Genomic DNA, 15,405 nt, shown 5'->3' with positions numbered 1-15,405 from the left:
AGTCCAGGCAAATCCAATTTAGTTGTTCAACATGGCGCCAACTGAATTATCATGTGAGGGCATTCGAGTCGTTGCTTAAATTGCAATTCAAAAATTTGCTGAACGCTTGAGTATGGAAAAGAGAAAATACCGATATTGTGTTCGAAAGTGGATTGCGAGGAGAAATGAGTTGGGAGCGTCTAGAATGCTGGTTAGGGAGTTCGAAAATGAGAAAAAAGCTTACTTCGAAAACCATTTTCGAATGAACAGGTATAGTTTTGAACATATATTGAGGCTCCTAGGCACATTATTCAGAGAAAAGATTCTCAAATGCGAGATGCTTCAGAAAGTTATTTTGCTTCTCTCGCTATTGCAGTGTTCTAAAAAACCGATCAGCAAAAGAAAACCAGGGAAATGTTGGATTATAAATTTCATTTCCTGAAGGATCACTCCTCAACGAATTCTTAACCTTGTTCTCTGTCATGTATGCATTTCGTAAACTTCGGATTTTGGCTTTTATTTCATTTTCATTAATATGTGATACATTTTTCCTCATTCAGTTTATAATGTCTCTTATCGCTTCTTCCTTCTCTACTTCCATACTTCCAGAAACACGGATGTTCTTTGTAGAGTTGCAGAAATTGTATAGTATACTGTAACGACCGTTACCCTTGTATTTCAGACCTCGGAAACAAAATAAAATTTGTACGATGTCACCTCTAGAACGGGAAAAAAACAGATTGAATGTCACTCGGTAAGAAGAGTCATTCCGCGCAGACGATGAAAAAGTAGAGGGGGAGCCAAAGTGGGCAAGTCAGTAGATCCGGCTTCAACTTTCATTTCTAAGTGCGCCAGTAGCGACGACGTGCGATTTTGGGTGTTCATACACTCATCTTGACACGCGTAAGTCAACGTGGACCAAACATGCCCGTGTAAACCCCGCTTAAAATGTCGTGACGTGACGAACAATGGGAACTCACCATGACGTGACAGTCCCGTAACGTGAAGGAGCCCTGACGACAAGAGTAAGCTGGCCTTGAAGTGTAGCCTCAATAAAGATTACTCGATAAAAAACCATTTTGTTGCGATATGTAACATTTCTGGCGGTCATGCCAGTGTGTCAGACCGGTGTTTCAAGGGCGAAAAATGGGAAGCACGCATTGGTTGGTGTGTACATGTAGAACTTCTCATTCGCTATGGAAATACGTTTTTGAGTTTACTGTTTGGAGAGCAGTCTTGTTTTGTCACCCTGTAGTTTTTGTATCTATTAGCGTAGATCTAAGTACGAACACTGTCAATGCGATATGGGTAAAAGCAAGGATTTCGCTGGCAATGCTTCATAGATATCGACCTACTAGAATACTGTCGCGCATATACGAATGACAATAGATTGTCGATAGTGGTATCGATTTTAAGCTGTGAAGGAGTTGTATCGAGTGGGAATTTTAACTTATTGTTGTATTTAAAGGATTTAATGTATGTTTTTCTTACGCAGTTGGCGTAACAAACGGAAATGGGCGGTTAGTAAGAAAATTTGGAAGTTTTGGATGTGCTCATGTGCGTTTGCTGCGTAATTTGAGTAGATACACCAGTGATGCAGTTGAAAACAAACAAGTTTCGCTTTCTTTCGTAAACATTTGTGTAAAAACTATTCTCTCTTTTTTCGTTTACTTGATTGTTTCGTTTCCTGTGATATGTGACACAACACTAAAATTGTGTTATAATTCATACGCTTCTCAAGTGCTAATAATATCTATTGCGATGTAAATAGCGGCGGTTGTGACGTTGAGCATCATGTCACTTGTAGAAGGAATTTTCGATTATGCTGTTGGGTATCAGCATGCAAGCTTTGTAAATTGTGAGAATTGACACTGCTTCGTCCTTCGAGCACGGACCATGGAATATTAGACTCATGAGAATTAAAGACGCTTGAACTATTATTTGTGGCTTAATTCCCTCAATTGTTGGCTATATCCACTATTGAAAAGCTAAATTGTTTTTGTCGTAACGCAGATCATTACATGCTACAGTGAAGTCTTGAGAGATTAAGGAATTTCTTAGTCGAAAGCATTGGACAGTTGCATTTAACAGTTGCTTTAAGTAATAATGATAAAGACAGCAACAGAAGTACACCATTGATACGTCCATAATTCTGTTTATTTCTGCCTTAAGTAGCCTATTTATAGCAATTGGATGCTGTAGATAGACCACACAAAAAATACTCAGTTTTCTTTCTTAACATTACATTCATAATTAAATTTTTATTGTGATTTTGTCGCTGTAATAAAATTCTTCATTGCGCTGTTATTGATTAGGCTTTTTGCTTTGTAATTATCGCCATAATTGCTTTGTAGTTATCGCCATTTTACTTAATGTTCAGTACAGTTTGGTGCCTATACTAACATTGTTCATGTAAGAGACACGTTTTTCATTGTTCGGGGGTATTGGCCCAAGAAAACCCAAGAATTAATTGTACGTACAACTAGTATGTGAAGACAAGCTGCTATACATATGTTCATCACAATGTATCTGACAGAGAACACTCATTTTTAATTATCAAATGCGGTTTGCCAAATTTTTTCTCGTCAAGTTTAAGTTTGTATTATTAATGGAATTAAACTCATTGAAATATGATGAATTAGGATTAAATCAAAAAGATGCTGTGATACGGAATAATGTCACCAAAAGCCGTTCAGAAATGATAAACTTGCGTTGTAGTAATTATGTTCTTACCTTTGAAAATTTGCACCAAACCAGGACTCCAACTTGGATTTCCATAGAAATATTAGTATACATCAAATGCAACAATTTGTGTTTGAATCCAGTTTTTGGTTGTCCCAGTATATTGTTTGTAATATTAATTTTTCATCAGTCTTCTGGTTTGGTACAGCATACCACGAATTCCTCACTTGTGCCAATATCTTTCACCATTAATCCTCAATTATTTGTTGGATGTTTCACAAACTCTGTCTTTTAATACTGTTTTTTACTCTCAACAGCTCCCTCTAGTACCATGAAAGTTATTTCCTGATAAGTTAACACATTCGTAATCAGCCTGCCCCCTTCTTGTCAGTGAAGTAGGTAAAAGTTCATGTATTGGACCTACATAGCGTTTTTCAGTATGGTTCAGTGTAAATATTAGGCTTTTCTATGGATAAATTTGTTTCCACAACTAGATTTTCTTTGTTTACATTTGTTGGCTTCGCTAACTCTAACCCAATTTTTACCTTCCAACCCAACCTAGACTTCGGGTTGCATCACAGATCAGTCTGTCACCACAACCGAGAGCTCAGAGGAGGAGGGGAAAGGGTTCAGTATCACACTTTAAATGTGATCTCCATATGTTCCATTCTTTGCTGTTTCTGCAGAGAATCTCTTAATTTCTTAACTTCTCAGTCCACCTAAATATCAAAATGCTACTAGCACCACATCTTAAACACTTTGTGTGTCGTCTTTTCTGGTTTTTCCATAGTCCATGAATAACTGACTTACAATGCCGTGCTCTAAATGCACATTTTCAGAAATTTTTTCATCTGATTAAGGTCAATGTTTGTTACTAGCAGCTGCCCTTGGCCAGGAATGCCCTGTTTGCCTATACTAATTTGCTTTTTATGTCCTTCATGCTTTGTCCGCCATATTTTTCTGCTTCCAATGTAACAGAATTTTTTAACGTATTCTACATCTTGGTCCTCAATTGTGAAGTGAAGTGTATCATTAATCGCATTTCTGCTGCTTGTCATTACTTTCTTCAGTTTACTCTCAATCTATATCCTGTACTGATTAGACTATTCATTCCATTCAATGTATCTCACAGTCTAATTCTTCTTCAACTTTTTTTTAATTATGTCTGATCTCTGTCACTAGTAATATTTTATTACAGTTTTTCTTTATTTTCCCTTTCGTTATGAATTTTCACAAATACTCTCATGTAGAGAGGTCCATAATGTTTTAACAAATCATCAGAAAATTAAAATATTATAGTTTTTGAGAGGTGTCTAGTGGAATATCAACATATATTTTTTCCATAAAACTTTGAAATAATGTTGTGACATATTCACTCTTAAACTGTATGATTTGAGATGAGATGAAGTAGCCCTATTCTTTTATTTATTATCACAGTATGGATAACTTCAGACAACTTCTGACACCCCTCATCATTCCTCAGTACTTAAGTATCCCACTTCTTTGCACAAGGATTCTTCTGGACAAGCCTCTCAAACTTCAGCTTACTCCTCATCATTATTAAATTGTGATCTGAGTCTATATTTGCTCATGGATACGCCTTACAATCCAATATCTTATTTTTGAAGCTTTGAGCAGGATGTAATGCATTTGGAATCTTTCCATGTCTCCAGGCCCTTCCCAAGTATTCTATGCCCTCTTGTGAATTTTGAACAGTGTATTCACTATTACTAGCTGTAATTTATTGCAGAACTCATTGTTTCTCCTCTCTCATTCCTCTACAAAGTCCATAGTCTCTTGTAACTTATTCTTCTGTTCCTTCCCCTACAACTGCATTTCATCTGCTTGCACATATTGAACTTCCCATTCAATATCCTCTTATTTTTTCTCTAACTTTTAAGGTTGTGCTTGTGATATTGGGATGTATACCTGAACTATTGTTGTTGGCATTGTTTTGTTGACAGTTCTGATCAGAACAACCCTATCACTAAACTACTTGTAGTAAATGTCTGCCCTGCTTTCCCATTCATAACAAATCCTACTCCCTTTTACCAACCCCTTGCGGGTTTGGGGGTAAGAATAGGCCCACGGTATTCCTGCCTGTCGTAAGAGGCGACTAGAAGGATTCTCACAAGTTTTGGTTTTTATGTGATGGTCCCCTCTCATGTATTACCTCCATCTTTCAAAATTCTTCCGAAGAACGAGCCAATTTGGGGAAGGATGCCTTACATGGTACATTGTGTCCATTGTGCATTGAGACCTTTAGCCAGCTTTCTCGTTGTCACATTGCAGTCCCGCTCGTTCTCCATCTCTTGGGCGAGGATACATTCCTGGGTGCGATTTCCACCATGCACTGTGCAGTGTTGCTTTCTGCGGAGATGACGACTATGGACTTCCTTGCACCTAATATCCAGCACAGTAGCCAGTCCGTTGTGGTGGGGCCGCCATGTTCCCTGTTGGCTGTAGCCCCCTGACAACACAGGGATAGCTCTGCTGATGCCTGCGCCATTAACTTCCCATGTATGCCAAGGAGTAGATGCCTATGTCCATGGGGCATCGGGACTCCCAGCAGTGGCCTTCCTGGCAGGTGGCCCTTACTGAGGCTGGGTGGCGCCCGTGAGGAGGGCCCTTGGTTGAAGTGGGTGGCATCAGGGCGGATGACCCTCAATGAAGCGTGGTACATCATCTCTTGCTGGTGGCCAGCAGTCTCTAACCGTTCCCGGGCTCAATTCAGCGCTCAGAAATACGATCCCAAATTGTTCCCCTCCCTGGCCACACCGTGGGAGGAGCGAAAGGCTCAGGATGGCAGCGACACTTATTCGCCCCGGTTCCTAGTTTGTACGAGAGCTGATGGGGAGTTTTTCATGTCAACGAAGCCTCAATTCTTTGTAGAGCATTTAGAGGACAAGTTTGGGGAGGTGGAGGGCTTGTCCAAAATGCACTCTGGGTCAGTATTGATAAAAATGGCATCCTCTGCCCAGTCACGAAGGTTACTTGCTTGTGACAAACTGGGGGATGTTTCAGTTACCATCACACCCCATAAGAGTTTAAATATGATCCAGGGTATTATTTTCCATAAGGACCTTCTTTTGCAGTCTGATGACGAGCTGCGCTCCAATTTAGAGCGGCGAGGCGTACATTTCGTCCGGCGTGTTCGTCGGGATGCAAAGGATAATCAGATTGCTACTGATACCTTCATCTTGGCTTTCGAGGGTGATACATTAAAGGTGATGGTCTACCGTTGTGATGTCAAGCCCTATATCGCTCCCCCGATCCGGTGCTTTAAGTGCTGGAAGTTCAGCCATATGTCTTCCCGCTGTACTTCCAGCCTCACTTGTCGAGATTGCGGACACCCATCACTTCCCAATACTCCATGTGCCCTGCTTTCCATTTGTGTCAACTGCAGAGAGCATCATTCACCTTGCTCGCCAGACTTCAGGATCTTACAGAAAGAGCGGAAAATCATGGAATATAAGACCCTGGACCAACTGCCCTGCACTGAGGCTAAGAGGAAATATGAACGAATCCATCCTGTGCGAATGACTTCCTCATATGCCGCCACTACAACAACCTTGATAGCCCCATCAGTTCAGCGAATTCCAGTCGGCTCCCCGAGTTGTACGACTCCACATGCCCCCTTGACCGTGGAGGGCACTACCCACCCTGTTGCTCCTGCGCCACCTACCTCAGGGGCAACACCCCCCACCGATCGGGGACGTCCATCCGCGCATCTAAGCCGGAGAAGCGTCCAACTTCTTCGGTTCCTCTCACTCGCCAGGGGTCCCTTAGGTCCCTTCCTTCCCAGGTTTCCACAAGTGGGAAAGATGATGCCTGGCAGTGGCATATGTGCCCAGAAGCAGCTGGTCGTAGGGCTGCACAATCCTCCTCCGTCCCGCAGACTGAATCAGTGAAGCCCTCCCAGCCAGTGAAACCCAAGGAGCAGCGAAAAAAGTTCAAGAAGAAGACCTCTTCGACCAAGGAACTTGTGGTGGCACCCACCCCACCACAACCTCTGCGTCTGCGGATGAGGTAGAGATTCTGGTGTCCGCTGAGGACCTAGATCTAGCCAGACCCTCAGACACAATTGATGTCACTCGCACAGGTACTCCATCGGTGGCAGCAGGTGACCCAGCTGCGTAATCTGCTTCCTTGGTCCCTTCATGCCTTTCGCAGCCATGGACAATGTCACCCTCCAGTGGAACTGCAGCAGTTTTTTCCACCATCTTGCTGAGCTCTGACAACTTCTCAGCCTTCACCCTTTCCTCTGCATTGCTCCTCAGGAAACTTGGTTTCCGGCGATGCGAAACCCTACTCTCTGTGGCTATGGGGGTTATTATAAGAACCGGGCAGCTTATGAGGGGGTACCTGGTGGCGTCTGCATCTATGTCCTTCCCTCTCTTTACAGCGAGTGTAGCCCTCTACAAACACCTTTAGAGGCTGTCGCTGTTCGGGTGTGGACGCCTCAGCCTGTTACTGTCTGCAGTCTCTATCGTCACTGGATGGTGATGTCCCGCTGCATGTCCTGGCTGCACTGATAGTCCAATTGCCACCACCTTTTCTGTTACTGGGCGACTTCAACACTCATAACTCTCTGTGGGGTGGATCAGTGGCAACAGGCCGAGGCAGCGTCGTTGAGCAAGTGTTGGCACAGCTCAACCTTTCTCTTTTGAATAATAGTGCCTTCACACATTTCAGTGTGGCACATGTGTACTCAGCCATCGACCTTTCGATCGGCAGCCCTAGCCTATTACTGTGTGTCCAATGGAGTGTGCATGATGACTTGTGCAGCAGTGACCATGTTCCGATCTTTCTGTCACTGCCACAGCGTCACTCTTCTGGGCGCACCTGCAGATGGGCTATGAATAAGTCTGACTGGGACTTGTTCACCTCCATTGCCACTATTGAGCCTCTTTCCAATGATGCCACTGATGCTGTGGTTCACTCGGACACCACCGGCATCATTACTGCTGCAGAATCTGCTGCCATTCCCTGTTGTTTTGTGTCCCCTTGGCGGAGGCCTGTGTCTTGGTGGTTGCCCGAGATTGCTGAGGTGATTGAAGATCGCAGGCGAGCCCTCCAGCGTCACAAGCAGCATCCCTCATTGGAACATCTCATCGCCTTTAAACGGCTCCGTGTGCGAGCCTGCCGGCGCAAACAGGAGTGCTGGGAAAGGTATGTCTCCACCATTGGCCTTCGTACCTCTCCATTGCAGGTTTGGGCCAAGATTAGGCGACTCTATAGCTATTGGACCCCCATCAGCGTACCTGCGCTTTCACTGAGTGGAGCAGTCTGTACTGACTCTGACACGATTGCGAACCACTTAGCAGAGCATTTTGCTCACAGTTCCATTTCTGCGAATTATCCGCAGGCCTTCCACTCCTGAAAGAGCGGTTGGAACGTCGGAGCCTTTCATTTCACACGCACCACCCTGACTCGTACAATGTACCATTCAGTGAGTGGGAATTCCAAAGTGCCCTAGCTGCTTGCCCTGATACGGCTCCCAGGCCAGATTGCATCCACTGTCAGGTGCTCAGACACCTCTTGGTGGACTGGTAGCAACGCCTCCTAGACCTTTTCAACCGCATTTGGGTTGAGGGTGAGTTCCCGTTGCAATGACGGGAAAGCATCGTAATCCGTGTGTTGAAACCTGGCAAGAACCCACTGGAGGTGACAGCTACCACCCCATTAGCCTCACCAACGTTCTTTGCAAGATGCTCGAACGCATGGTGAGCCGGAGGTTGAGTTGGCTGCTTGAGTCCCTAGCCTTCTGGCTCTGTCCCAGGGTGGGTTCCGTAAGGGCCGCTCTGCCACTGATAATCTGGTGAGCCTGAAGTCTGCCATCCATACGGCATTTGCCCTCCATCAGCATCTGGTTGCCGTCTTTTTTGACATGCGGAAGGCATATGATACGACATGGCGACATCACATCCTCACCACATTTCATAGGTGGGGTCTTCGGGGTCTGGTCCCGATTTTCATACAAAATTTTCTGTCGCTTCGTTCTTTCTGCGTGCAAGTTGCGGCCTTCCATAGTTCCTTCCGAGTTCAGGAGAATGGGGTCCCACAAGGATACATCTTGAGTGTTTGCCTCTTTTCAGTTGTAATTAATGGGCTCACTGTGGTGGTGGGAATGTCTGTCTCACCTTCCTTGTATGCTGATGACTTCTGCGTATACTATAGCTCCACTGGCATTGCAGCTGCTGAACGGGAACTGCAGAGCGCTCTCCGCAAGGCGCAGCAGGCAACTGGCTTCCAGTTTTCGGCTGCCAAGACCTGTGTTATGCATTTCTGCCAGTGTCGCACTGTTCACCTTGAGCCACGGCTTTATCTTGATGACGAACCTCTTTCGGTGGTAGAGACACATCGGTTTTTGGGATTGGTTTTTGATACCCGCTTGACTTGGCTCCATCATATCGGCAGCTTAAACAAATGTGCTGGTGGCATCTTAGTACTCTTCGTTGCTTGAGTCACACCAGCTGGGGTGCTGATCGGTCTGCTCCAGGCATTAATCCAGTCCCATCTAGATTATGGGAGCCTGGCTTACGGTTCGACATCCCCTTCCATGTTGCGGTTGCTTGACCCCATCCTTCACAGCGGAATCCGACTTGCCACTGGAGCTTCCCGCACAAGCCCTGTCACTAGCATACTTATGGAGGCTGGTGTCTCTCCATTACGGATCCAGCGCCAATGATTACTGGCTGCTTACGCCGCCCACTTTTGTAGCTCGCCCACGCATCCCAATTACTGTCCATCTGCCAGAGTGGCGGCCCCGATCAGGGTGTACGATCTCAGTTCATGTCCGGGCTCTTCTCTCTGGGATTGAGTTTTTCCCTCTCCCTCCTGTTTTTCGGGCCCATATACATCTACCCCCCTCCCCCCCCCTCCGTGGTGCGTGCCCTGCCTATACCTTCGGCTCGATTTGTCACAGGGCCCGAAGGACTCAGTCTCTCCCGAGGCTCTCCGCCACCACTTTCTTTCAATCCTTGCCGTATTTCAAGACTCTGACGTTGTTTGATGGTTGCTGGTCGTGTCGGTTATGCTCTTACCCTAGGGGATCATTATAAACAACACTCATTGCTCCAGTGTTTTCACTGGTGAGCTGGTCGCCATCTCTCGCGCCCTAGAGTATATCAGCTGCTGCTCAGGTGAGTCCTTCGTTATCTGTAGTGACTCCCTGTGTGGTTTACAAGCTATCGACTGGTGTTTCCCTCGCTCTCATCTGGTGATGGCTATCCAGGAGGCCCTCCATACTCTTGCCCGTTGCGACCACTCTGTGGTCTTTGTGTGGACCCTGGATCATGTTGGCATCCTGGAAAATGAACGTATTGACATGCTGGCCAAACAGGCTATCGATTCTCCAGCCTTTCGGAGAGTGACCTCAGGTCAGTTTTGCAGCAGAAGGTACTTCGCACCTGGGGCGAAGAATGGCACATCCTGCCTTCACCCAACAAACTTCGGGCCGTCAAGGAGACTACTGACATGTGGTGCTCCTCCTTACGAGCCTCCCGCAAGGACTCAGTTGTTCTCTGCCAGCTCCGCATTGGCCACACCTGGATGACGCACAGTCATCTCTTGCTCCGTGAGGACCCACCTCTCTGCCGCTGTGAATCAATGTTGACAGTGGTCCACATCCTGTTGGCCTGTCCTTTTTTAACTGCACTCAGGCAGATGTTTACACTGCCTGATACGCTCCCTGCACTTTTATCGGATGACGCTGCAATGGCAGACCTAGTTTTGAGTTTTATTCATGCAGGGGGCTCGATCGAAGGGTTTGTGTCCTTTTCTGTTTTGAGTCTGGCCTTTGTCCTACGGTTTTAGATTGTGGTTTTTAGTGTGTTTCTTGGTGGTTGGCTTTTCCTTTTTTGTTGCCATGGTCGGCCAACCTCTGTAAATCTCCATGTGCTATTATTTCCTTGTTTTCTGGTCTTTGTCTGTGTCCTTCTTGTCGTGTGTCATCCCTTGTTGCCTCTTTTACTTGTTTTTGCACCTTGTGAGTCTTTATTGTCATGGAGCATGGGACTGATGACATTTGTAGTCTGTTCCCTTCAACCCCCACAAACCAACCCTTTTACCATTTGCTGCTACTGCTGATATTATCCTATATTCATCAAACCAGAAATTCTTACCTTCTTCCATTTTGCTTCACTGATCCTCACTATATCTAGAATTAGCCTTCACATTTCAATTTTCTGATTTTCTAGCTTTCATACCACATTCAAGTTTCTGACATTCCATGCTTCAAATCCTAATGTTTTCCTGTTGTCTATTATTATTCTCTCTTTTTTACTCCCCCTTTCCAGACCCTTACCATTCTAAATAATCCTGCCTGTTTCACTTGGTTTTTGAACTGGAAATTAGTGTTTTTTATTGCAGACTACTTCATTGTTGAAACAATGACTACGTCATTGTTGAAACAATGAAGTAGAATGAGATTTTCACTCTGCAGCGGAGTGTGCGCTGATATGAAACTTCCTGGCAGATTAAAACTGTGTGCTGGACCAAGACTCGAACTCGGGACCTTTGCCTTTCGCGGGCAAGTGCTCTACCGACTGAGCCACCCAAGCACGACTCACGCCCCGTCCTCACAGCTTTACTTCCGCCAGTACCTCGTCTCCTACCTTCCAAACTTTACAGAAGCTCTCCTGTGAGCTTGGGTGGCTCAGTTGGTGGAGCACCTGCCCGCGAAAGGCGAAGGTCCCGAGTTCAAGTCTCGGTCTGGCACACAGTTTTAATCTGCCAGGAAGTTTCATATCAACGCACACTCTGCTGCAGAGTGAAAATCTCATTCTGGAAACATCTCCCAGGCTGTGGCTAGGCCATGTCTCTGCAATATCCTTTCTTTCAGGAGTGCTAGTCCTGCAAGGTTCGCAGGAGAGCTTCTGTAAAGTTTGGAAGGTAGGAGACGAGGTACTGGCAGAAGTAAAGCTGTGAGGACGGGGCGTGAGTCGTGCTTGGGTGGCTCAGTTGGTAGGGCACTTGCCTGCGAAAGGCAAAGGTCCCGAGTTCGAGTCTCGGTCTGGCGCACAGTTTTAATCTGCCAGGAAGTTTCATATCAGCGCACACTCCGCTGCAGAGTGAAAATCTCATTCTACTTCATTGTTGTCACCCATGTTACAACCTGACCCTTGTATAACAGTGAGTGAAAATTGATATGGTGATGCAAGCTCTTGGATGGAATGTAACATTAATTGTGGTAAGAGACTGGCCTGTAGCATAGCCTGAGGTCTAGGTTAGTTAGGAAGCTGATAATATTGGTTGTAAGTTAGCAAAATCAATGAATGTAAATGCAAAATACAGACTCCATTACCACTGCCTATATAACCATTGAGCAGTATTCCCAATATCACCAGTGTCCTGAGAAAAACTTTCACAACCTTTGCTGAAACCTGTACCATACTCTCTCCCATCTGCTTCCACAGGCCAGTCAAGGATTTCATATCCCGTAATAAGTAGCATTCAGTTACTTTATTATTGTTGTGTGTTTTACATATTATGCAGTCATCAACATATTACACGATGATTTGAAAACCTGGTTCAATGTCTATACCACTCTGATCCTCTTCTGAGTGTCAACTCATTCTCTGCTAAGAAATCCCCCTCCAGCATATGCCATAAGGCCATATTTGCCTTGCCGTCATCCTCTAAAGGCCTCCATCTTTGATCATCCCCATTTGACCCCTTTGCCCTCAGCCTTTCCCTACTGATTGTGTCCCACAACAGCTGTTACCCATCCCAATGTATTGGAGATTGTTCTCCGTTCTAGCTGCCATGTACTGTTGTTGTTGTTGTTATTATTATTATTATTATTATTATTATTATTAAAACAGTGTTGGGTTTATCATCATAATGCACGTAAAACAAATAGCTTTCTGAGAATAGGACAGGTTGTCGGCCATGGTCTTAATGAAGAAACAATGCCGGTATTTGCCTGAAGTTATTTAGGACAAACCTAAATCAGGATGGTCAGATAGAACCAACTCCATCCTCTTAAACATGATGTCAGTGTCTTAAACAACTGCCTCCTTTGGTCGATCCATATCATATACCATTCTTTGATAAGAAACACAGTTTTAGTCTTTTTCACTGCACACATCAAGGGCACTTGGTGAGTCTGGAAGTGTGAACTTGTTGATATGCCCTTTGCACTAACTCCAGTCTGCATGGCAAACTGGATTTCCGTTGCACCTCCCATCTACCCTGACTGTTACTAGCTTAATTTGAGATTCTTTTAAAATTCACGGCAAAGTGCTGAAAGTATTTTCTTCTGCTTTCCATAGGGCACATATTTCACAAATAAAATTAAATGTTTGCCTTGGTCAATGAATAAACTATTTTAGCTGAAACTTCACGTCCACAATTTTTGTGTTGTTTTACTTGGTATGTTATTACTGACCAAGAGTAATTTCTGAAACAAACTTCACAAGTAACCTGAGGACCCGAGAGTGGCAATTCTTCTTGAAAACGTGGAATTCTCAGGGAATTACATTTTAATGGAAAAATCAGGGGAAATCTCAGGGAACTTTAGGAATTTCATAAAATCTCGTGGAATTCTGTGTTTTTAACCTTACATTATAATTTAATTTTATTGTTTTAAAAATCACAAGTATTAAAATACTTAATATTTCAAAGTCTGTTAATTATATAATCATTATTCCATAAAAATTATCAGTGTTTAAAAACTGTGATTAAACTCTTACTTATGGCTAGCGTATCTCAGCTGTGATGAAAGAAAAGTTGTTATTGCTGTATGCTCCCCTACCCCCACTCACAATTAATTTATCAGTAGCTTCTAACAAATGACACAATTTTCCTCCCCATACCTGGAATTCTCTGGAACTTTTTCTTTCTAGTTTGATTAGCCATCCTGATTTCGTTAAACCATACTGACAAAAGAGCTGCACGCATGTCCGAAAGTCCTGTACCATCTATTGCACAGAGGCCTTTACTACCGAGCATGCTCAAAAAATTCCTCAGGGTATCGCTACGTGAAAACTTAAGTGCCCAAACAGTCAAAACTATATAATTCATGGTAAATAGTTCAGTCTGATGCACCTCATTTGGGGCAGACTTTTCAGTCTTATGTTCATCCCGTATACTCACAACTACAGCTTCTCAGCTATGCCAGAAGGATGTGGAAGGTGATTGTATGCCAAATCCAATAATAGCTTTTAATAATTAATAGTTCACACCCCTCAGTATCCTCTTCCCAAAGTAGCTTTCATTGTTCTTATTATATATTATTTTTCTTTTGAAATCTAGACCTCATCTCACTTGGTCAAATGTAAATAATGGAAGAAGTAAGGGTAACTGTTTGCTGTGTGGGTGAGACTGATCGTTCGATAGGCACACAAGCATGACTGAAACGGTGCCAAGCTTTCAGACAGAGACCTTCAGGGCTGACTATTACAGCTCATCCTGCAGTGCTGGCACAATGCAGTCAACTAGGACAGTGAAACGATGCAGGTTGATGTGTAAACTGTACTATTTAGGTCAGCAAAATTGTCTGAACACTTGGCAAGGTCTGCAGACTTGTTTATGAGTATATCAGCCACTCAGCTACACAGTGGGTTACCATCAGCTACACAGTGAGTTGTTAATTCCACTTCTACAAATAATTAGGATCTTTATTCTTTTATTTCAGTGAATAGAATAACATGACTGAACCTTTCTGTTGTTTTCCTGACATTCTCTTCAGTATATCAGTAGTGTTTTGATTTCATTCTGAGATTTATGCATACTTTTTGCAGTGCACATAACAAGTGTTAACGCCTGTACAGTATTTTCCATAATGACCGCCAAAAAAGTCTGTTACACTAAGAGAACAGAAAGCTCTCAGAATGTTGTTACCACAAGATGGTGTCAGGACAAAAATGAAGGTCTATAAACTTAAAAAATGCAAAAGTTGAAATGTATTTCATTGTCCTGGTGCATGCAAAATAATTTTTAAAAATCTCCTGGCTCAAACTCAGAATTGTCTTCCGGTTTAGAACCTTTGTTCAGCATATCATTATAATCCAATAAGTAAGTTAAAGTTTCATTGATACAGGCAAGCCGGCCGGAGTGGCCGAGCAGTTCTAGGTGCTACAGTCTGGAACTGCAAGACCGCTACGGTCGCTGGTTCGAATCCTGCCTCAGGCATGGGTGTGTGTTATGTCCTTAGGTTAGTTAGGTTTAAGTAGTTCTAAGTTCTAGGGGACTGATGACCTCAGAAGTTAAGTCCCATAGTGGTCAGAGCCATTTGAACAAATTTTGATACAGGCAAGCACACTATACTTTTACATAATATTTTTTCTGATTAGTATTTTGGCCCAGTCTAAAAAACCCTCTGATACCTGGGTAACAGCCTCTGTTGTGTAGTGCAGAATTGATTCATTTTGGGGGACCCTCCAGTTCTCAACACTATGGTACAAGTCAAGGAAGTTGCAGCTTAGCTTGTCGCATATCTTTTGTCTAAGGTTCCACCTGATTGAGAACCAGGAGGTCACGTTCTGTTATAGGGACCATGCTGCAGATTGTGAGCTTTGTTGAAACAATATGAGTGAGGCTAATAATGTCGACCTTTTCTGCCAGTCACTGGAATGATATAAGTACAGCTCTGGATCCCAGATGAAAAACAACATTTTTCCCAACATGAGCCTCACTTTGCAGTTGGTTACACCCTTTTTCCTCAGTGACTATTGGTATAGCCCCATTGACAAATGTGGAATGAGACCCCCAGGCATACACACTGAATGTGGGTGGTGT

The 15,405-nt window shown here is 43.9% G+C and overlaps 1 protein-coding gene across 1 annotated transcript in view; it reads left to right on the top strand.

Moving 5' to 3' along the window:
* The first annotated feature begins 1,384 nt into the window (after positions 1-1,384).
* Positions 1,385-15,405, top strand: part of LOC126162896 (myoneurin-like) — a 69,129-nt gene continuing 55,108 nt past the window's right edge. The window contains exon 1 of the mRNA XM_049919703.1: positions 1,385-1,499. Coding sequence (XP_049775660.1) covers positions 1,493-1,499 — 7 coding nt within the window. The 5' untranslated portion in view covers positions 1,385-1,492. The remainder of the gene's footprint in view (positions 1,500-15,405) is intronic.

The sequence above is a fragment of the Schistocerca cancellata genome, chromosome 2 (assembly GCF_023864275.1).
Source record: "Schistocerca cancellata isolate TAMUIC-IGC-003103 chromosome 2, iqSchCanc2.1, whole genome shotgun sequence".
In the NCBI taxonomy this organism is placed as follows: Eukaryota; Metazoa; Arthropoda; class Insecta; order Orthoptera; family Acrididae; genus Schistocerca; species Schistocerca cancellata.
This window is presented reverse-complemented; position numbering and strand designations above follow the sequence as displayed.